This window comes from Lutra lutra, chromosome 13 (assembly GCF_902655055.1).
Source record: "Lutra lutra chromosome 13, mLutLut1.2, whole genome shotgun sequence".
Lineage (NCBI taxonomy): Eukaryota > Metazoa > Chordata > Mammalia > Carnivora > Mustelidae > Lutra > Lutra lutra.
Window position 1 is genome coordinate 58,324,596 of NC_062290.1, and position 24,320 is coordinate 58,348,915.

Sequence of the window (24,320 nt, forward strand, 5' to 3'; positions counted from 1 at the left end):
CAAACTTCCCAGAATGCCTACGACATATTTTTCTCATTGCTACTGTAACAAATTTCTACAAACATAATGGCTTAAAACAACACCCATCTCTATTATTTCACAGTTCTGGGGTCAGAAGTCTAAAGTGGATTTTGCTGAGCTGAAGTCAGTTGTCAGCACGGCTTCATTCCTTTTGGAGGCTCATGGGCAACATCCATGTCCTTACCTTCTCCAGCTTCTAGAAGCTGCCCACATTCAATGGCTTGTGGCCCCCTTCCAGCCAGCAATTGCATTATTCTGACATCTGCTTCTATTCTCCACCTCCTTCTCTGACTCTCCTGCCTCCCTCTTTCCCTTATAAGAACCTCTGTGATTACATTAAGTCCACTCACATAATGCAAGATAATCTCAAGGTCTTTAACTTAATTAGAGCTGCGAAATCCCTTTTGCCTGCTCAGTAACATAGTTATGGGTTTGAGGGATTAGGACATGAACATCGAAGGTGGTGTTATTCTGCCTATGCAGCTCCCCTCCAAATGCCCCTTGCATGACTTAATAAGGGAATCGTTAAACGGCGGCTGCCTTGGAGTCCACCTTGGGCTGGCCTCATTTGGAAAGCCACAGTAGGAGAGGGGAGGCCTGCTGTCTGAGGCTGGCTCGGTAGCCTGTCTCTGCAGCTTGGCATCTACTTCCCTCTGACCTGGCTTTAGCCCAGCACCCCAACATGCCCTTTGTCTCCCTTTCCTTCCCTGAATCCCGAGCAAGAGCCCACCCTTCTCCTGACAGCCAGAACTCTCCAGAGCAGCCCCCTGTGATCTAGAGTCATTACTTCAGGGCAGGGGTAGAGCTCTGGGACTGAGCAAGCCCCCCCCTTATCCCCCCAGTGGATGCAGTTCAAGAAGACATCCATCCTTGCTCTTCATTGGGCATAACTGCCAGGGGCTACCGCAGAGCCGAGGGAGGGAGAGTTTGGTCGGGGTGGAATTGAGCCCCTCCACCTCTGAGAGTACGGCTTTCTGACAACTGCCAGATCAGACTCTATACAGAGTTTGACTCTCTTTCCCTGATTGTTGTGGATCATAGAGGGTCAGAGTCAGGGAGGTTTTAGAGATTATCCAGCAGAACAGGGGAAGAAAGAGGGAACCCTCCCAACGAAGAGAGTAAACCTGCTGGGCTAAGTCATGCTCACTCCATCCTTTGTGGAGCCTTTGGGGCAGGCTGAGGAAAAGGCCCGTGCATGACTACCTGTAATAATGACATACAGGTAGAGACGAGCAGAGGGGGCCCACACGAGGAGAGGCTGAATGATCTGGAAGGCTTCCTGGAGAAGGGCAAGGGCATAAAGTGGAGCTAAGGCCAGGTGTGCAGCCCTCTCCCTCTGTCTCAGAGTCACAGACTGGGTGGTTTCTCTCTTCCTCCTCCTCCTCCTTTTCTTCTCTCTTTCCTCCTCTGCTCCTTCTACCTGGCCACATTGACTTACTGAAATCCTGAAGCCTGGAGGAAACTGGAATTCCTCACTGGCCCCAGACTTCAGAGTCTCTGTCTCTTTATATAATGGAGTGTGGGGTTGGGGCTCCCATCTGTGTCATTGGACCCTCCAGTCCTACTTTGAGGAACCAGGGAGTCTGTGGTATTCAGGACAAAATACCCCAGGGCTCAGAGGCCAGGGCTCTGTAAGCCTTGAGCCTGATGGGATTCTAGTCTCCACTGGGAACTGAAACACTCTAGATGACCCCTTGATGCCAATGTTGTGTTGGGACTCCCGGTGGGTGGCATCGTACTGGGAATGTTGGAGAGCTGAGCAATGATGTACTATGCTGCTGGTGACCTTGTTGGTGATATCATACTGGATATGCTGGATCGCTGGGCAATGATGACTAGACAAGTCACTAGGACTGTGGGTTACCTGAGCGATGATATCATGTGGGGGGTCCCCGGTGACTTGAATAGTGATGTCATTTTAGGACTTCTGGAAGACAAGATGATGATCTCATGCTGGTACTGTTGGAGGTTTGGCCTATGATGTCACACTGGGTGTACTCAGAGAATGAAGTAGGTCTCACAGGTGCCACTGGAATCAGCCCTGTGATGAGAACATCATAGAATAAGATGGAGTGGAGAGGAAGCCCCAGTTAAATGAGAGTTTTCTGTGTTTTCCTGCTGTGGTTTGGCAGACAGAACCTTGGATCGGAATTCAGGAAACACATAGTCTAGCCATGATTAGAAACTGTGATCTTGGGGTGCCTGATTGGCTCAGTTGGTGGAACATGATACAAGACTCCTCATCTCAGGGCTGTGAGTTCAAGCCCCATGTTGGGTATAGAGCTTACTGAAAGAGAGAGAGAAAGAAAGGGAAAGGGAAAAAGAGGAAGGAAGAAAGAGAGAAAGTTAGGGAGAAAAGGAGGAAGGGAGAGAGAAAGGAAAGGAAAGGGATGGAATGGAATCATGATCTTTATGTTAGGAGGGCTCATTTGGTTGCAAGTAAGAGGCCACCAGGGGTGAACTAAGAAGCAGAGGCTCATTGTCGGGTTGCATGTGGCCTGGGAATTCAGGCAGGACCTAAGGACTTAGTGTGACTGATTGCTCTCTGTGTCCCTGTCTCTTGAAGTCCATGCTTCTCTCTACCAGAAGTCTCCCCAAATAGTTTGTGACTGCCTTGTCCCTTACACATTCTCTAGTCCAGATTCTGGAGAGACTGGACTGGCTTTGCCAGTCGCCACCACCCCTTAGGTCTGCTTTCCCCTTCCTTTCTCCACCTCCACATAAAGACCAGATCAGTGAGGTATAACTTCAGCTATAAACAAAATACTGCACGAGGCAAACACCATGTGATGGGTCTGAAGGAGCCGGGCACATGGTTTCCTCTCTTCTGGTCCCAGTTTACCCATCTATAAAAATCGGGAGCCAAAGCCCCAGCCTCCAATCTCAGTGGTCCTGTGAGCAGGTCAGAAATGTCCTTACTACGGAGTTATTAATCTAGCCTAGGGTTTCTTACCCTCTTTTCTAGTTTCACTGGTCATGAAGACTGTATGCATGCAGGGTTGGGGGGGGGGTCACTGCTGTCCCTTGAGGGGACAGGTCCTGTGCCACAGCAGGACCAAGTGTGAGGGTCATACCCGCCTTGGCCCCTTGGTGAAATAAGAGGAGCATCTGAGTCCCCAGCCCAAGAGTCAGTCACCGCCTACTCACCCTTCCATTCGCTTGTTTGCTTGCCCACTCCCCTGCCCACCCAGCCTCTGCCAGACTCGCCCAGCATCGAGGACAGACTGCACATTAAGGGCGTCGGTAGATCCCCAGTGTCCTGGCGGTTACCGCTCCCTACCCCATGAGGGTCTGTCTCTCTCCTAGCACCCGGTGCTGCTGGGGGCCCGCCCACATCTCCAGTGGAGTGTCTCTGTCCCTGCCAGGGTCCAGCCCGATGGGAGGCCCAGTCAGGACTTGTGGGATGAACAAAAAGAGCTACAAATGACTCTCATTCTGCCCAGTTCGAGCCCTTTGCGATCTGCGGGGGACAGAGACCTTCCTTCAGCAGCTGCAGATTTCTCCCTTATAGGCTCAGCCCTCGGGGCCCACCCAGGATGAGCCCTACAGGCTGAGGGATGGCCAGCTCCCCACACCATCTGAAGGCCTGTTTCTACTGGCTTTGAGGTGGCGTCAGACATAGGGTGACCCACCTGGCTTTGGAAGCCCCCAGCTCCTCCTCTTCGTGAGAGACTTGCTTTCTCCAGAGCAGAAACACTTTCCTTCCTCAACCACTGTGTGCCCTTCCCAGGGCTCCAGTTGGATCCTGCACCTTCCACTTGGGAAAGCAACTCCCTCCTGGCACATGAAACCTCCTTTGCGAGGTTTCCCATAGAGAACTGCTCTGGTGGGCATGCCAGCTTGTCTCAGTTTCCAACTCGACCCACCGAAGGCCAGTCTAGCTCCTGGCTGCTTCCTGCTCTCTAGTCCTGGCTCCCAGTAAACACTGTTTGCAGAGTGCCTGGGGTGGGACTATCTGGTAACTGGGTCCGAATGCATCCCCAGAGCCCAGGGAACACAGCCCAGGTACCTACTCCCTCGAGTAAGGGGCAGCATTAGAGATAAGACAGAGGGGTGCTGGGGGTGGGGGGCACAGTCAGTTGCACGTGGGGCTCTTGGTCTCCACTTAGGTCGTGATCTTAGGGTCATGAGATCAAGCCCCACACTGGGCTCCGTGCTGAGCACACAGTCTGCTTGGGATTCTCTCTCCTTTTCCCCCTGTCCTTCTCACTTATGCTCACTCTCTGTCTCAAAATAAGTAAATAAATCTTAAGAGAGAGAGAAGAAAACAAAAAGGAATAAGACAGAAAGAATGACTCAGCCAAATCAGTCAGTGTGGGGTGGCCTCCCTGTTTTTCCCATTCATGGGCTCAAGACCTCAGGACAAGCCACTTTGTCTGGAGGGCCTAAGGCCTGCAGTAGCCAGGGGTAAAAGAGGTCCCCTGGTGGGGGAGGAGAAGGGGAGAGAGCTATCCTCTCAGGTGGAAGTTTCCCTTAGCAGAGGGTCCCCAAGATGGGGAGGTGCTCTAGACTTCCTCCTCTTCTGAGTGCATGAAGGGTCCTGGACTAGTGGTAGCAGGAGGGCTGGACTTAAGGGCCGGGTCAGTTTTCTGTTCGGTGACTGCCGTATCAGGATGGGGGCGCCACGTGAGCAGAGGATGCAAGAGAGAGGGAGGCTGTCCTCTGACATGGGGTGGGCAGGGAGCAGGGCCTCTGCTGAGTGGTCCTCGCTATTGATCACCAAAAGCTGTGCTGAGGCCAGAAGGGTGATACAGCGGCCTGTGGAAGCCTGGCTGGCCTGCCTGGGACTTCTCAATTCTGGGAGCAGGCCCAGGCTAGCGTGCAGGCTGCAGCTGGGGACCATGGAGGCCATGGAAGGGTGTGGGAAGGTGCACATAGCTGGCTAGTTTGACAACCCACAGGGAATTCCATGTTAGTCCAAACCGAGCTCCTGTCCTGGGCTGGGCTGGGGAACACACGGGCATCATCCAGGCATCGAAGGACAGCCATCTGCCCCTGCGTGGGGCTTCCGAGCCCTCTCTGACGTCACTGCTTCTTCCCAAGCTCACGCACATTCTTCACCTAGCACAACTTTGAGCCTGCCTCCCTCCTTCCTGTACCCCAGGGACAATGGAGAGAATGATTGTTCATCCCTCCAATAAGCCTGGTGACCTTATTCTCCTGGGAACCCTAAGAAGGAGGCTGCCCAGTCTCCTGCTTCTATTTCTGAGACAGAGAAGCTGAAAGCCAGAGGGGAATCTGCCCTCTCTGGAGAGCCCAGTGGCAGGTCCCCTGGGTAGGTGGGGAGGGGCACAGGCTGCGGAATCCTTCCACCACAGCCACAGCCTGGCATCTTCCCCATTTTCCCGGGACAGATGACTTCATGAAGCAGAGCCGGGGCATGCTCCTGCTGTACAGCCTGAAGAACCCCAGCTTTCCCGAGTACATCTTCAGCAGTGAGAGTGGCATCATGTGTCTAGACATGCACGTGAACCACCCTTACCTGGTGGTGGTGGGCCACTACGATGGGAACGTGGCTATTTACAACCTCAAGAAGCCCCAGTCCCAGCCGTCCTTCCGCAGCTCAGCCAAGTCCGGCAAGCACACGGACCCGGTGTGGCAGGTCAGCCCTGAAGCAGGGTGGGAGACCCCAGGCGGGAACCCCTGGAGGAGGGACCTTGGGGTGGACCGGCCACAGGCAGGGGGATGGGGATGCCAGGTACCAGCTTAGAAGTCAAGGAGCTGGGTGTACGAAGGGGCAGAGAGGGGTGGGAGGGGGCAGTCGGGAGGTGAGGGGTCTGCCGCTGTGGACCTGCTATCAGGAGGGCCCGTCTCTCTGCTAAGGCTCTATGAGGTACAGCAGGCAGGAACTCGTAGCCCATGGCTGGAAGACTTGAAGGCCTGACCCAGAAGGCCTCTGCTGAGTCTGTCAATGGCACCAGTTCCTGTGTGTGGGCTTCCTCGACTCCCCACTGGGGCTCTCCTCTGCCATCTGGGCTACATTTGGGGCAACTCCCAGACAGAGGTTGGTGCTGCCAGTTTGTCTGCCCTCTGGCCTGGTGGGTGAGGTCTGTCCTCGAGGCCTCTCTGTAGCATCCTTCTTCTCCAGACAGGCATAGGATGGGACCATTAGCCTGACACTGGAGCTAGAATTCACCCTGTGTCTCCCATCTTATTGCACTGGGAGTGGATTTCACGTTTCATCTTCAGAAAGTCTCCTAGCTCTTGCCTTGCAGAACTTTCCTTACTGTATTTCGAATCCCCTCTCCTTCTGAGGCTACAAACCCTTACCCACTGGCAGGTCTGGGTAAATCTAAGAAGGAATTTCTGCCTTAAGTTTCTCACGGTCTCTGGAGTCATCAGATAATGCCAGGACTCTGTCTTCCCATCTTTCTCGGCCCTCTGCCCTGAGAGTCTCCAGGCAGGCTCTGCACCCCTGCCTTCCTGGCCCTGAGCTCCCTGTCATGTGGACACCTGCCCTAGGCATGGGCTCTCAGCTCTCAGGCAGTTCAGCTCCCTGAGCAGACTCTCCAGGCACAGAGGACACGGTGCCCTCTCTGCTTTATCCTTTACCCAGAGCCAGGATACAGAGAGGGAGGCACTCCCTCCCATGAGACATCTCCCCACTGCTCTCCACCAAAGCAGGGACCAAAGCTCACAGTCTCAGGTGTTCTCTCCCCTGAAAAATCCCACCTTCCCATTCATCACCTCCAGGCACACAAAGGTCTCAAGACCTGAGGAGGATGTCTGCAGAGACTTTAAAGAACCAAGAGAGGAGGGGCGCCTGGGTGGCTCAGTGGGTTAAGCCGCTGCCTTCGGCTCAGGTCATGATCTCAGGGTCCTGGGATCGAGTCCCGCATCGGGCTCTCTGCTCAGCAAGAAGCCTGCTTCCCTCTCTCTCTCTGCCTGCCTCTCTGTCTACTTGCTACTTGTGATCTCTCTCTGTCAAATAAATAAATAAAATCTTTAAAAAAAAAAGAACCAAGAGAGGAGAAAATACCTGCTTTGATAAGACTAAACCAGTAGTAGGCCTGCCCCTGTTCTCCTAGCTCAGAAGGCTAAGAACATCTCTGATTGGCCTGACCACCCTCCTCAAGCCCAGGAGAGGGCAAGGGGCCAAGGCCAACCATCCTGCCACCACTCTCTGTGTTCTCGGAATCAAATAGCAGGTTGGGAAAGAAATGAGACATGCAGAAGGCACGCTATTGCTTTCATTGGGTGGGCGCCAGAGAGACTGGAACCCACCTGGACAGAGATGGCCTTCTGCTGTCCCACCAATCTTTTGAGGAAACAGGGCTAGTGCCTTTGCCTTTGGAAAACCAAAGACTCAAGAGTTCTTGGGGGGCTCCTGGCTTGTGACATGGGAGGGGCTGCCTGGAGCTCCATCACTCACTCACCGACTTCCTGTTCCCTTTTTGCCTCCAGTTTCCTCCCCCTTTCCTCATTCTTTTGTCCATTCAGTGACTCCTCTGTGTGCTCCTCCGGGAGCTGAGGGTGCTTAAGGGCTTGGTCCCTGGGGTTCCTAGCGGGGAGATGAGCACCACCCCAGCTGAGCAGGACAGGGCAATATGCTAACTGCGAAAGAGGGCTCCTCTGGGCACTGAGGAGGGACAGGAAGGACATGGAGATTGTCCAAGGCAGGGAGCAGGGGAGGGGGGCCCAGCTCTCCCCAGAGGAAGCAACTGAATTGTAAGGGATGAGAAAGCACTCGTTAATGACAACTAAATGTAATATGAGATCCTAAAACACAACAAAAAAGGATATTAGGAGGAAACCAAGAAAATCAAATGAAGTCTAGATTTTAGTTGAAAAGAAAAAAGACATTATGAGTTAGATAAGGAAGGGTACAAAGGGGTGTCAGGCGGGGTGGCCATGGGGAACAGCATCTGGTGCGCAGCAGGAGAGACCGGGAGAATGGCGCAGAGCCGAGGGAAGCAGCAGCACCCCATGAGCGAGCCTCTCCAGCAAGGAGGAAGCCTGCCCTGTGTAAGTCAGGGGTTTCTAGTAAAGTGCTAGTACAGAAACCCAATACCTCAGAGGTGGGAATGGGGCTGCTCTGGTGAATCAGGGTCCTGCTTGCTTGAGGGTTCCCTGTTGAGAGGGAAGTTGAGACACTCCCTCTGTCCTCAAAGGTACTTTCATAAGCTTCCTAAGAGCTCCCTCCAGCGTGGTTTGAAAATGGCTGCCGGACCATCAGAGAGTTTGGCGCAGAGAAGTAACACAGTCACGTGTGTGTCTTAAGCGATGTCCTCTCACGGCAGCAGGAGAAACTTTGAAGCCTGAGCTACAGCAGGGACAGTGGAGATAGAAATAAGAAGGTATGGTGAGCGCTCTGAGGCAGTAAAATCAATAGAAGGAAACTAGAAGGATATGAGAAAGGGGAAGAATTGGTGCTGCTCCTTGGGACTCCACCCAGGAGAGGCCCCAGGGAAGTGGGAATGACAAGGAGCAGCAGGTTTGGCCAGAAATTAATACAAGAAGCCAGAGGAACACCTACAATTAAAAGAAGCCAGAGGAGGTGTCCTGCAGGCAGTGGCCTGTGTAAGCCTGGAGCTTAGAGGAAAGCTAGGCTGGTAAACCTACTCAGAGACATCAGAGTCTAGGTCCTTCTTAAAGGGACTGTGTCTTGGGGGAGCCCGGAGAGGTTATGTTGGATCTTAAATGCCAGGCCGAGGCAGAAGGACTTTGTTCTGTTGGCAGCTGGGAGCCATGGAAGGTTTTGGAGCCAGGGAGAGAACTGTCTAATCAAAGGGGACTAGGTTCCTAGCCCATGGCCCAGGCTACTGCTGAGGGGGCCCATAGGGGTAGCCCAGCCCTGTTCAAGCCCCACCGTGAAGCCTCAACCAGCAACACTCTGTGGGGGTGTGTGTATGTTCGGTACTATACTGGGGAAGGGAGCAGGCAAGGATAGATGAGCAGAGACTGGGGGCAAGCAGGTCTGCCCCAATCAGATAAGGCAGAAGAGAAGGAATCAATCAAGCAGGCTTCATCTGCTCCTTACCGCCTACTTCCTGGGCATTCATTCATTCATTCTCTGAAACCCACTTACCACCTCCCCACCCCCCTTTATTCCTATCCTCCCACCTCTACCCCTGGAGCTCTTGTGTGACTTGTACACACACACACACACACACACACACACACACACTCGCTCACTTGCAAAAACACGCAGCAACCCCTATTGGGCATCAGGCTGCTAAGTGGGGTGTGAACTACAATTTCCATGCCTGCCCTCGGCTGCTCATTAAACACTTCCCTTTGTAGCTCCCTAGCGCCTCTTACAGCCTGGCCTTTGACACCCCCATCTCCTCCCCTCTTTAAACTTTTTTTTTTTTAAAAGATTTTATTTATTTATTTGAGAGAGAGAGACAGTGAGAGAGAGCATGAGCGAGGAGAAGGTCAGAGAGAGAAGCAGGCTCCCCGTGGAGCTGGAAGCCCGATGCGGGACTCGATTCCGGGACTCCAGGATCATGACCTGAGCCGAAGGCAGTCGTCCAACCAACTGAGCCACCCAGGCACCCCGTCCTCCCCTCTTTAAAGAGACTATCTTTACATAGAAGGAGAAGTGGTCCCAGTGTAAGAGCTGGCTCTGACTTATACCTCAGAGGCTCTGTGGTATTCTGGTCCCCCAGTGAAAAAAAGAGCCAGCTGCCTAGACAGGCCCAGGCAGGACTGGGCCCGCCCTTCTGTAGCTCTGATCAGCCAGGCTCGGGGGGGTTGGCTGGGGACAGGCCATCTCCTCTCCCCCAGCCACACCCCTCAACAGCCATGGTGGCAGCTGTGGTCACATGCAGCGGCAGTGGGTTCTGTCCTCCCTCACCGGGCCCCTACTTGTGACAGGGGGAAGGGACAGCGTCCCGGCATGGGAGGTCAGGAAGGAGCTGAAGAGTGGAAAGCTCTGGGCACCCAGCCCCACCCCAGCTCTCTGGGACAGGACTTGGCCAGGCCTCCACATCTGGCAACAGAAACTTGAGCCTCAAGCATGTCATCTTCAGAAGACAACAGCTCTGTCTCCAAAACACTTTCCCATATGTTTGCTTCCAGCCCGGAGAAAATGGGTGGGGCACAATTATTAACCCGAAGCAGCAGATGGAGAAAGGCAGCTCAAAGCTGAGATTTGGGAGCAAGCTTCTGGGAGCAGGAGCTGGTGGTGAAGTGAAGGCGGAAGCCAGAGAGAATGCCTAGAGAAAGGCCAACCTGGAAGAAGAGGGCACCCCCGAAGCAAACAGGGGAAAGCCCCTGCAGAACCTCAGCCCTCCCACGTCCTGGGGTGAGGGGAATAAGGAGGATATTCGCTGACATTTACTGTACCTCTTTACCAGTTGCAGTGTTCTCACATCAGGGCCTCCTGTTCAGTGTCTCTCCTTTAACACTTACAACACACCTGTGCTACTACAGTTCCTGTTTTACAAGTGAGGAAACTGGTTGATGGACCCTGTTCTTTCCAGGCCTGTCCATGAGGAGGATGAGCCCAGAGACGCCCCCTTCCCTCTGCAACTGGCTCCTGGAACCCAACCCAGGGAGGAATTTGGCACCTCCACTGCCAAACCCGTGGATTAGGGCGGTGCCCCGAGTTGGCACAGTTGCCCCAGGATGGTCAGGGAGAGAGGGGTGAGAGACATAGAGATGGGTGGAAGGAGATAGGGAGGGCCAACTGTGGGACTCTGGGAAATGGGCTCCCAGAACCTGCTTCTGAAGCTCCCACGGATTCTCGAGGGAGCCCTGCTCAGCTCCCAGCCCTAAGTCAAAGTCCTGGTAGGGTCCCGCAGCTCACAGGTTGGGACGTTTCAGGTCAAGTGGCAGAAGGATGACATGGACAACAACCTCAACTTCTTCTCTGTGTCATCTGACGGCAGGATTGTGTCTTGGACCCTCTTGAAGGTACCTGTTTCCCAGAAAGGGTCAGAAAGGGTGGAGAAGGGGAGTGGGGGGGATCAAAATGGCAAAGGTTGCCTTCTGCCTGGTGGCCGCAGCCCCACCCACGGACCCTCCCCTATCCCTTCTGACGGCAGAGTGAGCTGGTTCACACAGATGTCATCAAGCTGAAGGCGGAGGGCAACACCACAGATGGCCTCAACGGGTTGCAGATACACACAGTGGGTAGGAACCCCAGCCCATTCACATCCAGGCCTGACCACTCAGGCCCCACAAGGGTCAGAGATGGTGGCCCTCCCTTAGAGCAACCATTCCCTCCCCCACTGGAGCCTGGCTCTGCCCTCCCTTTCCCAGGGCTTGGCCATTCACAGACCCTCTGGATTTGTGCGGATCCCATCCCTGTTTGCAGACCCTTGTTTCTGTTTATGCAGATCCGGTGCTGTGATACAGATCCATTCCTGTTTATGCAGATCAGGCCCCTATTTACCCAGATCCTGTCCCTGTTTACTCAATTCCTACCCTGTTTATGCAGAGTATATCCCTGTTTGCACAGACCATGTCCCTGTTTGCAGACCCTATCCCTGTTTACCCTGACCCTGACCCTGTTTAAATCAATCCCTGCCTTGTTTACCCAGGCCCCATTCCTGTCTGCAGAAGCCTTGGCCGTTTGTAGAGTCCCAACTGCCTGGGACAGGCAGCAGGCCTGACAGCCCGTTTCTGTTTGGCTGCCTGGCCCCAGCCCATGCAGGAGCTGGGGCTCAGGCTGTCACTGGGAGCCTCCCTCCCAGAACCTGGCTAAAGCCACTCTACCTCTTCTCCCAAGGCTGTGGCACCGCCTTTGACTTCCACAAAGAGATTGACTACATGTTCCTAGTGGGCACAGAGGAGGGAAAAATCTACAAGGTGAGGCAGTTCTGCCCCCTGAAAGCTTCTTCCAGAGCTGCTTAGACCCAAGAACCATGGGACTCGATCCTTCTCAACAGACCCTATTCTGATAGGGTTAGTCAATTCTAGAAAGCTTCTTGGGAGAAGTTAATGTAGTCTTGACTTGCTTGGGTGGCAGGAAGATGGGATGACTGCAGAAAAGGGGATGAAAATCTAGAGGTTGACTTTAGCCCCCTCTGGGCCTTCCCGCTCTTCCTAGGAGTAGAAGAAGAAGACAGGGGAGTTGGGGGTGGGGGGAGTTGGAACATTTCGAGAAGACTTCCTGGAGGAGATCTGAACTTGAGCGAGCTCTGAAGGCCAGGTAACAGAGAAATTTCTCTCTGAATCCTGGATGTGTTCCAGCCAGTAGGATGGAACTTCATGGCCAGTTTCTGCAAGGCCTCAGTGTTAGTAGGTGAACGTCCTTCTGAACCTCCATCCATCCAGAAATAGCTTGCTGCAAGCTTTTCTTGTGCTCAAAGACTCAGAATGTTAATTACAGGCAGCCTCCCAGGAGCCCCTGAGGCCCAGCAGGAGCTGGTCTGAATGCAAAAGAGGTCCCCAACCCCCTCTACACCCATCCCAATGGCAGCTGTGGGAGAGGCAGGAGGGGCATGTCACTAGTCAGTCACACTGTCTCTTGGAGGGAGAGGGAGGGGCATGCTGGGCAGGCAAGAAACCCAATGGGAAATCATGAGATTGGGACTTGCTCCTGGCTCTGTACCTACTCTAACCTGGGCAAGGTGAGATGTTTATTACTACTTCAAGGATTTGATCTGTGGGCTGTGAGTGGCCCCAGGGCTCTGCCCCTAGGCTTTGGCCTGGACACAGGCTAGGCCACACACCTCCCCTCCCCCTGCCCACCCCCAGCCCCTGCCTGGACCTGCTCTGCCTGGACTCCTGCTTGAACTGGAATCCTCTGGGGAGACTACAGCACTATCTCTCCCCCTCCAGGAAAACACCCTAGCCCAGTAAGCCCCTCCTTTCTCTCTCTCTGGCCATGTTGAGGGCACAGAGAAGAACAGCCAGCAGCTTGGGCCCAGCTCAGCAGTGACAGTGATGTGGGGACAGGAGTCTTAGGTTCTGACTCTCGGGGCCCCCAGGGAAGTGGTAGCTGCTGACCTCTCTCTCATTCCTGATCCCCGATGCTCCCACCACCCTCACTGTTGCCCCAGTGCTCTAAGTCCTACTCCAGCAAGTTCCTCGACACCTATGATGCCCACAACATGGCAGTGGACGCTGTGTCCTGGAACCCATACCATGCCAAGGTCTTCATGTCCTGCAGCTCCGACTGGACTGTGAAGATCTGGGACCACACCATCAAGTGAGAGAGACATGCTCTTCCTCACAGCCCACCGTGGGCTGGGGCCTGTGGGGCTCTAGCACTGTGAGGCCTCTGCGTGATGAACTGCCCACTCCTCCACCCCTGCAGGACCCCGATGTTCATCTACGATCTAAATTCAGCTGTGGGTGATGTGGCCTGGGCGCCGTACTCTTCTACTGTGTTTGCAGCAGTCACCACTGATGGGAAGGTGAGTGTCCCCTTCTGAGCCTCTACTAGAGAAAAGATGACTATCTCAGAGTCTCCCTCCTGGAGAGCTCGTGCAGTGCCCTAATCAGGTAGGGGAAGGTGAGACATAAGGACTCTGTATTCTCAGGGAGTAGCCCAGCCAGGGCCCTGTCAAAAGAGGAATCATTCATCCCATGAGGCCTTGCAGAGAGAATGGGGCTGTTCATCCTGAAGGACAGAACCCTCTGGGGGAGAAGATGCTGTGAGGAGCAGTTATCTTCTCTGATGGCCCTGGGGAGGGAGCTACAGGATGGCTGGGGCAAGCCTGATGTAAGGAAAAGTTTCTGAACCCGAGTTTATCCGGGATTGAAATAATGTCTAAAAGGTAGCAAGTTCCCCATCCCTGGGAATATGCAAGTAGGGTCTAAGGAAGGAAGATGGGAGGGGTCTGTGCAACACGGAGAATTGGTAAAAACTCAGAAACAAATGTTTTTTAATGAAATTCTTGGATGCAAATCCATTTTTCCTTATGGCCTTTGATATAACCGAAGAGGAAGCCCCTCAGTCACCTATTTGCAACCAGATATTTACTAAGGACCGACTATGGTGCCCAGTGCCAGGGCAGGGCCTGGTGCTTCCAGTCCCTGCAGTTCTAGAGCTCACATTCTGTGAAGGGAAAGGGACACAAAGCAACCACAAAATTAGCATTAAGTGCTAGGCAGAGATGAACAGAGGAATATGTGTGGACACAGTGTTCATAGCAGCATTATTCCTAATAGCCAAGAAGCTGAATGACCCAAATGTCCATCAACTGATGAATGGATAAACAAAATATGGTATAGCTAAAAGGATCACTATCAAGAATAACAGGGAATGAAGTATCAGGTACATGCTACAACATTGCTGAACTTGAAAACATGCTAGCATAAGAAGTCGGTCACAGAAGACCACACACTGTGTGATTCCATTTATATCAGTCTAGAATCGGGAAAACTACAGAGACACAGAGTAGATTTGTGGTCGCTTAGAGCTGGGGGTGTGGGAGAACCCAGGAAGTGACTGTTAATGGTACGAGGGTTCTTTTGGGGTGATGAAAATGCTCTAAAACTGGTTGTGGTGATGGCTGCATAACTGTGAGTATACCAAAACCGAGAATTGTATACTTTAAGTGGGTAAATGTTTTTGTATGTGAATTATATCTCAATAAAGCTATTATATTTTTTAAGAGAGAAAAGGAGTGATGTAAAAAGAAAGGACAGGGCAGCTTCTTAGAGTGTTCAAGGAGAGCTTCTTTAAGAGGTGACATTCAAGCTGAGAGCTTCAAACGACAAGATCTAGCCAGGTGAAGATGGGGAGAGGCATTCCCGATAGGGGGAAGAGCTAGTGCAAATGCCCTGAGGTGAGAATGAGCTTGAAGGGGTTTCAGGGACCCACAGGCAAGTGTGGCTGGGTCTAGGAAGCAAAGGGGAGAATGCAGGAAGTAAGAATAGAGAGTGGAGAAATCTGGAGTAAGGAATCTGGATTTTATATATACTGCCAAGGGAAACTACTGGAGCATTTTAGATCATTTAAAGCTAAGTTCTCATGGCTGCATGGAGGCTGGATGGTAAAGGGGCAAGAGTGAAAGCAGAGAAACCAGTCAGGACACTGCCACAGTTGTCCAGGCAAGAGTTACTAATGGTTTGGACTCAGGGAATGGTAAAAATAAGATGAAACATTTGTCAGAGGGCCTTGCGTATATTATTAGCTGGTAGAAAGCCTGGCTCTACCACTCACTGGCAAGTTACCTTTAAGAGCCTCTATCTCCTCATTTATAACTAGGGATGATAATAGAACCTTCCTTACAGAATGTCTGTGATGATTACTGGGTGGTACAACTGCATAACATGCTTGCCCAGAGTCTAGTACATAGTAAGTGTTGAGTAAATGACAGATGCTATTATTGTTAATTCTGCATAGACTTAAATTTTCTCCCATTCTTCACTCATTCCCTCAACCACAGGAAAGACATGATCAGAGACACAAATCCCCTCTCCCACTGCCTCCAGCTCCAGCATGCTATGCTTCTGTTGTGTTTCCCCAGAAAGCCCAAGTGCTGGTTCTTCTGAGGTGTAGGACAGGGGCCCTGTTATCCTTGAGTGTGCTGACACCAATCTCTCCACAGACCCATGTGTTTGACTTGTCTATCAACAAGTATGAGGCCATCTGCAGCCAGCCCGTGGTGGCCAAAAAGAAGAACAAGATCACCCATGTGCAGTTCAATCCTATCCATCCCATCATCATTGTGGGTGATGACCGTGGGCACGTCATTTGCCTCAAGCTCTCACCCAACTTGCGCAAGATGCCGAAGGTACAGGCTTGGGTAGTTTGGGCTGCTGTGAGAAGTCAAGTCTCCAAGATGGTGGGGGTTGAGAGAAAGGGGAGGAGCCAGGGGGTGGTCCCCAGCTTTCTGGCTTGGAAAACCCAGGGTCAGGGTGGTGTCATTGCCCAAATATGGAGCACGGGAGATGCAGGTTTGTAGAGAGACAAAGAGATCAGTTACCTGTGGAGCTTCCAGGTGGAGGCATCCTGGTAAGGAGGCGTCTACGTGAGTCCAAAGCCTGGAGAAGCACATAGACATCATTGGCTTATTTGGTGTAGATCAGGTTACCCAAGAAGGGGACTTGGGGCTTAGTCACTGCTCCATTGGCTGGGCTTACACAGGGCCTCAGCCCCAGTGGCCCCTGAGCTGGGAGCTGTGGGTCCACACAGGGAAGAATGTGAAAAGGAAAAGGGGTAACTAGGTCAGCATCTAGGCAGCCTTATCAGCTCTGGTTCCTTTCTGGGATTTGTACTGATCTGGAGACCCTGCCCAGAGCCCAAGGCCCTGAAAACAGGCTATGGAGCCCAGAGCCAGGGCCTCAAAGTCTAGATCTCAGAGTCTGGATTCAGACCTAAGCATCCAAGCCTTCAAATCCAGAGCTGTCTTACCCATTTGAGTGCTAAGAGAAAATATGGAATTTGCTTTCTGCCACGTTCTGGGCCAGGATCAGAGCTGGGCCAGGGCTGGGCCAAGTTGCCCTGATGACTATACACCTCTTGGTTGCAGTATGAGGCACTTATTTGCCGTTTGAGGGAAGGGCAGGGCCCTGTCTCTTTCAACCACTGCTACCTGTTCCCCTATAACCTTATCAAAGCAGGGGTCACTGCCGCAGCCCTCTGGTACCTGCCTGGTCTCTTCCATACGGTGACCGGGAGAAGAGGTCTGGGAGTTTGGATGGGCCTGCAATTGTAGCCAGCTGGGGGAGGGGGTGGACTTGGCTATAAATAGTTGGAAGGCTGCTAAGGGCCTGCAGCTGTGGCCTAGAGGCTGTGGTGGGCTGGGGTGGGGTATGGGGGTGGGGAGGAATAGCGGGGGTCGGGCATGGTCTGAAGCTCTTTGCTGAGCCCAGCTAGTTGGTTTCAAGGAGGGGGAAGGAGACAGCACAATTTGTGGAACAGATAAAATCTGCTCTTAATTTAGTGAGGAGAGAGACCCAAGTTTGAGCCGGCAGAGGCCGACAGCCCAGTGGGAGAGGCAAGGATACACCCATCACACCTGGAGTGTGGCAGATCTGGGTGGGGCCTGCCCTGCCCACTCTGACACAGGGAGGCAAGGATGGGATGTCCCACAGTCCCAACTCCTCTCAGAGCAAAGGTCAGCCATAGCTAAGAGAGCTGGGCTCTGTGTATCGGGGACCTCTATCTCTGAAGACCTAAGGCTATGGGTACCTGGGGAGCAGAGGACCTGAGTGGGCAACAGTTGGGGGCCAGTGCTTTGGTGGATTGGGGTTTCCAGGCAATTGTCATCTGATCTTATCCGTAGCCAAGTGATTTGTGCCAAAGGAAGTCCTCAGGCATCCCTACTGCCCCTCCTCTTTGGGCTGCCATCTCCCTGCCCTTTCCAGGAGGGTCTAATCACAGAGGCCCAACTTCCTGACCCAGGAAGCTTCCTCTAATTGGTGTCAGAGCACAGCTTGTCAAAGGTCAAAGACTATCTTTCCCTCACTACAGTGTAGATGGGAAACTGAGCCTACAAAGGCAAGGGCCTTGCCCAAAGTCATAGAGGGAGTTAACGACAAAGCTGGAACTATAAGCCAGGTCCCACTAACTCCCAGGGGGTGGGGTGAGGCCAAAAAGAGAACAGTGACTTGATTTGGAAGGGAGAATAGTTAAAGGAAAAGGCATCTTTGTCCTCTGCCTAGAGAGTGTAGAGGTGATTTGGGTAGTGGCAAAGGCACTAGGCCACGAGGGGAGAGGGAGACAGATTTTGGAGCAGGTGCAGTGGTCACACCGGGAGGAAATCTGAGCTCTGCATGGTGTCAGCAGCGGGATGGGGCCAGGAAGGGGCCTGCTGGCCATGCACTCTCCTCTCCTCACAGCCCAGGCCAGACCCAGGCTGGGCCCTCAGCAGGCAAGGCTGGCGCAGGTGCCAGTGAGCAGTGGGCACAGGTGGCTGAGAGGGCGGGAGAGGGGGGTGGATCTGGAGCAGAGGGAAGGCAGGAAATGGTAGCTGCCGCAGCCTAGCCCATACCCCGCTGCCTCGACATAAGGGAGGATGGGACTGGTGCATGGAGCTCTTGGGACCTGTGAATGACACATACCCCAGTGTCCCAATACTTTTTCTCAGGGCATTAGAGTGCCCTGTAGGCTGGGATGAGGGCTCATAAATTTAGGATCTTCTGAGGGACAGTCCTAGCTTGAGACAACTGGAAACACATGGGATATTTCATCTGCCCTCCTGGGTCTCTTGACACCCTCCTCCACCCTGGGTATGTCTGAAACAGCAGGCCTAGCCCCAAATGTCACCCACTCCCAACTGACCTTAAAGTTTTGGTACAAGGTGAGGGTACCTGTGGCTTGGTCCACACCTGTCTCCCTCTGCAAACACATACCTCTTAGCTCCTCGTTAGGACTCGCCAGGACCCCTCCTGTGGGACGGGTAGGCCCAACCTCAAAAGGTCTTACCTCTTCCCAGAGCTGTAGCTCTCCTAGCCTGAAAGGCTAGTTCCTCTGAGGTTAGTGGGTAGACACCTTCTGCCACTCCTCCCAGCATCAAGACTGTTGATCTGAGATTCAGAGCTAGACTGGATGCTTCTCAGAGGCCCCAGCTGGGCTCAGGTCTCCTAACCTGAGTTGGGACAGGCAGGGATCCAGAATCCAACTGGCCAAGAGAGGGGCAGTACAAAGCTGGGGCAGGCTGGGCAGAGGAGGCAGAGCTGGGACCCAGAGAAAGGTGACCCATCCCTCACCATTCCTCCCACCCACCGTGTACTTCCACCCTCCACAGGAAAAGAAGGGACAGGAGGTACAGAAGGGTCCAGCTGTGGAGATCGCAAAATTGGATAAACTGCTGAACCTGGTGAGGGAAGTGAAAACCAAGACCTGAGGGCCTGGCCTCAGTCCCTGTCCCATTTTTCTGAACCTGTTACTTGTAACCCCTGACCCTGCACCCAAGCCCAGCCTTAGTACTCGGTATGTGACCCCACCCCTAACCAGGTCCCAGCATCTACCATCAGCACTCTACACTGGCCCTGATCCCAGCACCTCACCCCAGGACTTGGCCCTCAACCATTATCCTGTCCTACTTTGCACAAATAAACCTGCGTCTGGAAGCTCACCCTACACCTTTAATGTTGCTACCGCAGGGCCCTCAGGAAGAGGAGGAAATCTCAGGGTAGAGCCATAGTTCCATTTATTATCCAGCAAACAGTGGGAGGACCTGAGGAGGGGCCCAGCCTGGACGCCCTCCCGTTATTGCCATGGATTCCAGTTTGCTTCCCCAACCTCAAAGGCCTGGAGGCAAATGGCCTAGGGAGAGGTGGTCCCAGTCCCTGGCCCTCGGTATGGAGCAGAGTCGAGATGGCCCTGGCCCTAGCACCAACTCAGGAATCCCCACCCCAGGCCTGTCTACCAAGGGCCACCAGAGCTCCTCGTGGAGCCAGACTGGCTTGACTCTGGGCTGCTAGGTCCAGACAGGCTGGACTCTGGGTTCTGGACCCCAGGCTGGCTAGACCCTGGGATCCCGATTCCAGGCTCTGGATGGGGCAGACTTAGGCCCCAGACTCCAGGCGAGGTGAGGGGCCTTCAGGGCTGCAGCAGGTAGCTGCCTTCATGGCTGGGCTTCTGGGGCGGGGGTGCCTTCTCAGGACAGGGGCCGGGGCTGGAGTTGGGACTGGATTCGGAGAGAGAGTCGATGTCCGCAGAGCGGGAATGGCAGGCCCAGCAGAGAATGACCCAGAGCAGCAGCAGCAAGAAGCCTACGAGGCCGTTGCAGACGATGGCAATGAGGGCCCCCTGGGAGATGGCTGCCCCCATGACAGGCAGCACCCTCAGACCAGCACAGACCACGGGGCTGGCTCGATGGCAAGGCCCATGCCGAGGCAGAACTCCAGTACAGCTGGCCTTCCAAAGACGCTGTCCTGTCCACACTCAGTGAATCCTGGGCAGTGGATATCCACCTGCAGTCCTGAGCCTGTCGCAGGTAGAGAGCAGAGGAAAGGGTGGTGAGGAAGGGGTAGGGTGAGGCCTAGGAAGAGAGGGGTCTAGAGGAGAGTCCTTTCCCACATCTCTGGCTTCCCCAGCAGAGGAATCTGGGTCCCAACAGTCTAAGTACCCCACAGAGGCAATGCCCCCATCCTCAGGCCTGGCTCTGGGCACCTGGACGGGGGTGCAGCCACAGTGGGGAAGCTGGAGTAGAGATCCTGTATCTCATTCTCCTGAGAATCGGTGGGCATGGCCTGGCCCTGCCCACCAAGCTTCCAGCTCTCAAAAGCACTGTATGAGTGGATGAGACCCAGGAAGCCCGAGGCCTTAGAGGATGGGGACTGTGACCAGCGCTGGTGTGGCCTGGGCACCTCCCCCTTCTCAGCACTCCAGCCAGCCCAGGAGACCTCCAGAGGTGCCAGCTCAGACAGAGGGAACTTTGTGGAGGCCCTGGCACGCATGTGTGGGTCTGTGTATCCAAGGCTGTGTACCTAGGTGTGCCTCTCTGTGAGACTGTCTCTCCAGGTCAGTTGTGTGTGTCTGTGTGTCTGGCTCTTAATCTTTCGGTTCCCTTGCCTAGATGTGTGCCTCTGCCTGGCATACCCACCTCTATGTTTGGGCAGCTGGCTTCTATGTGCCTCTCTTTCTATCTGTCTCTGCGCGTCCCCATCTCTGAGTGTCTGAGTGTGTCTTTTCTCTCCCTATCTCTGTGTATCTCTGTATCGGTCTCTGTGTGTATGGGTCTCTTGTGTCTCTCGGTCTCTCTTTTCTGCCCTGCTGTATGTCACTCTGTCCCCGTGGACGTGTCTCTCTCCCCTTCTCCGTGGGGTCTGTCTCTGTAGTTCTGTGAGTCTCGTGTGTCTCTTTGTGTCTCTTTCTCCCCGGCTGTGCCTCTATGTCCCCAGGTGGGTCTGGGTCTCTTTACCTCTGTCTCTGGTTCTCGACCCCCGTGCCCATGGGGGGAGGGCCCCCTTACCTGAGTTGAGCCCGGTGCGCGCCCGCAGGGAGGGTCCGGGGCAGCGGGATGCTGGGCGCCGACTGAGACTCGGGAGCCTGCGGGCGCGGGGCGGGGGAGGGGGGGGCGGGAGGAGGCGGGCAGGGGCGATGTCCCCTCCCCCGGCCCTCCCCCTCGGCCGCGCAGCCTCCGCCGGCCGCTCCCGCCGCCGCGCGACCGGGGCGGCCTCTGCCGCGGGCGGTCTGCGGCGAGCCGGCACCTCCTCCCCCTGGGGCGGTGCCTCCTCCGCGGCCGCGGCTGCTCGCTAGCTCGTTCGGCGGAGTTCGGGCGGCGGCTGCGGCCGGGGCGCGGTGTTCGGCTAGGCTCGGCTGCGCTCGGCTACGTTCGACTACGTTCGGCTGGGCTCGGCTGGGCTCGGCAGGCAGCAAAAACAGCGGAGGACCTCGCTTCCTGGAGGCCGGCGGCGGCCCGCGGCCAGTGGGCGGGTGGAGCCATCTCTGCGCCGCTGCCGTCATTCAATTGGCTGGCTGCGCCAGCCTCTCGGGCGATTGGTCGCGCGCTGGGGTGGGGACTGGATCGCCCCTGGTGCAGGCGTGGGGCGGGGGCGAGAATAAGAGCGGAGGGGCTAGGAGGTCTTGATCCCTCTGGGGGAAAGGGGTGGGAACCAGGCCCATCTACTCGCAGGGATTTCTTGCACCTTCAACACCTGGAAGAGCTGCACTTCCAACATCTGAGAAAGGCCTCTGGACCCTCATGCGTGAGGAGACTGCCCGTCCATATCTGTCTCTGTCCCCCTCTTCCAAGGGGAAAGGCCTTGGGTCCCCACATCTAGGAGACTGAACGTCCTCATCTTGGAAGCCCCCCTAGACTTCTGCACAGCTACTGCCAGTGTCCCCACTTTAGAGGGTCTGAAGAGGAAGCTCTACGTTCTCTGGCCGCAGGAGGTGTGAGCAGCTCTGCCAACACAAGTACTTTGGGCATATTTATTGAGTTCTTACTTGGTATTGGTCGCGGGTTCGTGCTTTGCTGCGCTGTAGGGGAGCCTAGGATAGAGAGTACCGGGGTATTCCGAGAGATCGGTCCGCCATGGCTGGGACAGGACCAGGCACGACTCCTAGAAACTCCTGACTCTCTCCAACCTAGAATCTCTCCTAAGAAGAAGATCAGTTTGGGCAGAAGCTGTCAGGTAGGCCTTCCTACCCTATCTAATAGGTCAGTGACTCCTAAGTGTTCTGAACGGGACCCTTTTCTCATTCTACTCTACATAGTCTCCATGGATGCGCACATCTCTGAAGCTATGTCATGAAGACCCTCAGTGCTTCCCAAATCCAGCCTTACTTTATCTCTGGAATTCTAGCCATAGATCCAAATGTCTTCCAGAATCAGGGCGTGTGTTGATTCCTGGTTCTGCCATTAACTAACTTTGTGGCCTTGGGCAAGTTACTCACCCTCTTTTAGCCTCAGCTTCTTCATCTGTAAAGTTGTTTAAGTAATAGCTACTGAAGGTAGCTATTATTAGTAATAGTAATTAGTAATAGCTATTCAAGGTAGCTACAACCTCTCAAGGTTGTAATTCACCAATTCATTTATACCTAACCCATTGTGTCTCAGCAAATGCCAACTGACACAACCCCAAGGACCATATGACTAAGGGGTCCCTTCCCTCAGTGCCATGAAATTCACATGAAAGCCCAATAAATCCAAATGTTATCTTGAAAACAAGAAAGGGAAGGGTAAGATAATCTGAAAGACTGAGTCATACTTACAGGTTGTCTAAAATAAAATTTTGGACCCTACTGAGTTTACCAGATGGATTAATTTTAGTTCCCCTGCCCCTGTTACCCAGCAGGGTGGGGGCATTGTGAGCAAGATCAAACCAGTTCTAGGAAAGAGAAGAGACTTACATTGTTGCACATCTGAGTGTAATATGAGTGAATTTGTGACCCAACTGCAGCAGTTCAGATTTTATCCTGGAAACAGTGGGGAGCCACTGAAGAATTTTGAGCATAAGAGTAAATAAGATCATATCCAGAAATTAGAAGGATGATTTGGGCTGCTGGGTGGAAGGGGAGGGAGATTGAAGGCATGTGAGTAATGACAAAGGACTGAAATGGTGTACGGGAAGAAGATTGGAGAGAACAAAAGAACACTGAGGATATTTGGGAATTACAATTGGCAGAACGTAGACACTTAGACCTACAGGATATGGGGAGTAAGAGGGAGGGAAAAGTCTGGGATAACTTCCAGGTTGGTGACTAGGGATACTGTGATTCCCTTTACTGAGATAGAAAACAGGAGAGAAGAAGTGTTTCAGCAGGGGTCTGGGGTGGTGTGTGGGGGAGGTGGAGGATGATGAAATCCATTTTAGATATGTTAGATTTGACAACTCAAGTTGAGATGTCCCATAGACAGTGGGATAAGTACGTCTGAGGTTCAGGCTGAAGACAACATTTCATGAGTTATCAATAAATGAATAATGGTCAAATCAGCAAAGTGGGTGAGCAGGTTGCCCTGTGGCTCAGTCAGCTGAGCTTCCAACTCTTGATTTTGTCTCAGGTCATGATCTAGGGTCATGAGACTGAGCCCCACATCAAGCCCCACATAGGGCTCTGTGCTGGGTATGGAGCCTGCTTAAGATTCTCTCTCTCCCTCTCACTCTGCCCCATCCCACCACCCCTCTCCCTCTCTTAAAAAACAAAAACAACACATAATCAGGTATTGAAACCCAAAGACAGGGACGCTTCAAGAATAACAGGAACTAATAGACACAAAAGCTATTAGGACTCTATCTCTCATTTCTGTTACTTCCTACCAGGCTCCTTCATTTCCTTCCCCTGCCCTGCCCAGCCCCTACCATCCCCACCACCAGACCAGCTTCTAAGATTTTTCTGGTCCACAAGGTAAAAAACATCACTTCAGACAATCACAAAGCTTAAAAATATTGTCTAGGCCTCCAACAAGACACTGGCTTCTCTTTCTTGCTTGCAGTTTGCAAGTTCCTCAGGAAGTGCTCTGATTGGCTCAGCTTAGGTAGATACTTAACTCAGGACCCCATCAACTGTGGCCAAGGGATGAATGAAGCTCAAATTGCCTGACATGGCTCACATGAAAACCCCACAGACATTGCGGTGGGGCAGGGTGGTGGGGGCAGTGGATCCTAAGAGAAGAGAGAATGCAGAATGGCAGGTGTTCGCTAAACAAGTCCACCCCTTGTTTGCCCAACACACACACATTATTTTCCTACATATGTAGGATTCCAAAAATGTCCTCACCTACATATTCCAACCATTCCACTAGACATATGCCAATTAATTCTCCTCCTGTCTGGTGGAGGGCAGCTCAATGACACATCTAGCTCCTGCTTCTGGGAATTATATCACAGGACTACTGTTCTTCATACAGAAGTTCTCTGGCTAATGTCCCTCTGTGCTCCACTCAGCTTTCTATAAGGTGTGAATATGGCTTCTAATAATCTCATTACCTTTGTTTGAACTGCCTTTAAACCACTACCCCCCCTGCCCAAAAATAACCCCCAAACTCCTAGTATCTAGA

The 24,320-nt window shown here is 53.4% G+C and overlaps 2 protein-coding genes across 3 annotated transcripts in view; one reads left to right on the plus strand and one right to left on the minus strand.

The window, feature by feature from the left end:
• Nucleotides 1-18,942, plus strand: part of LOC125082978 (dynein axonemal intermediate chain 1-like) — a 40,883-nt gene extending 21,941 nt beyond the window's left edge. Inside the window, exons 12-19 of the mRNA XM_047698888.1 lie at nucleotides 5,376-5,623; nucleotides 10,792-10,881; nucleotides 11,013-11,100; nucleotides 11,699-11,778; nucleotides 12,975-13,123; nucleotides 13,232-13,331; nucleotides 15,474-15,659; nucleotides 18,618-18,942. Of these exons, the coding sequence (XP_047554844.1) occupies nucleotides 5,376-5,623; nucleotides 10,792-10,881; nucleotides 11,013-11,100; nucleotides 11,699-11,778; nucleotides 12,975-13,123; nucleotides 13,232-13,331; nucleotides 15,474-15,659; nucleotides 18,618-18,716 (1,040 nt within the window). The 3' untranslated portion in view covers nucleotides 18,717-18,942. The remainder of the gene's footprint in view (nucleotides 1-5,375; nucleotides 5,624-10,791; nucleotides 10,882-11,012; nucleotides 11,101-11,698; nucleotides 11,779-12,974; nucleotides 13,124-13,231; nucleotides 13,332-15,473; nucleotides 15,660-18,617) is intronic.
• Nucleotides 18,943-19,005: 63 nt separating this feature from the next.
• Nucleotides 19,006-21,513, minus strand: LOC125083900 (adropin). 2 transcript variants are annotated; one of them, XM_047700905.1, is made up of 2 exons: nucleotides 20,790-21,281; nucleotides 19,006-19,802 (listed from the first exon to the last, which is right to left on the minus strand). In XM_047700905.1, exon 2 carries the CDS (start codon nucleotides 19,643-19,645, stop codon nucleotides 19,415-19,417), a length of 231 nt encoding a protein of 76 aa, XP_047556861.1. In that variant the 5' UTR covers nucleotides 19,646-19,802; nucleotides 20,790-21,281; the 3' UTR covers nucleotides 19,006-19,414. The 2 variants fall into 2 exon arrangements, with proteins under 2 accessions (XP_047556861.1, XP_047556860.1); XM_047700904.1 differs by having other exon boundaries at nucleotides 19,659-19,802; nucleotides 20,790-21,513.
• Between the last annotated feature and the right edge of the window lie 2,807 nt (nucleotides 21,514-24,320).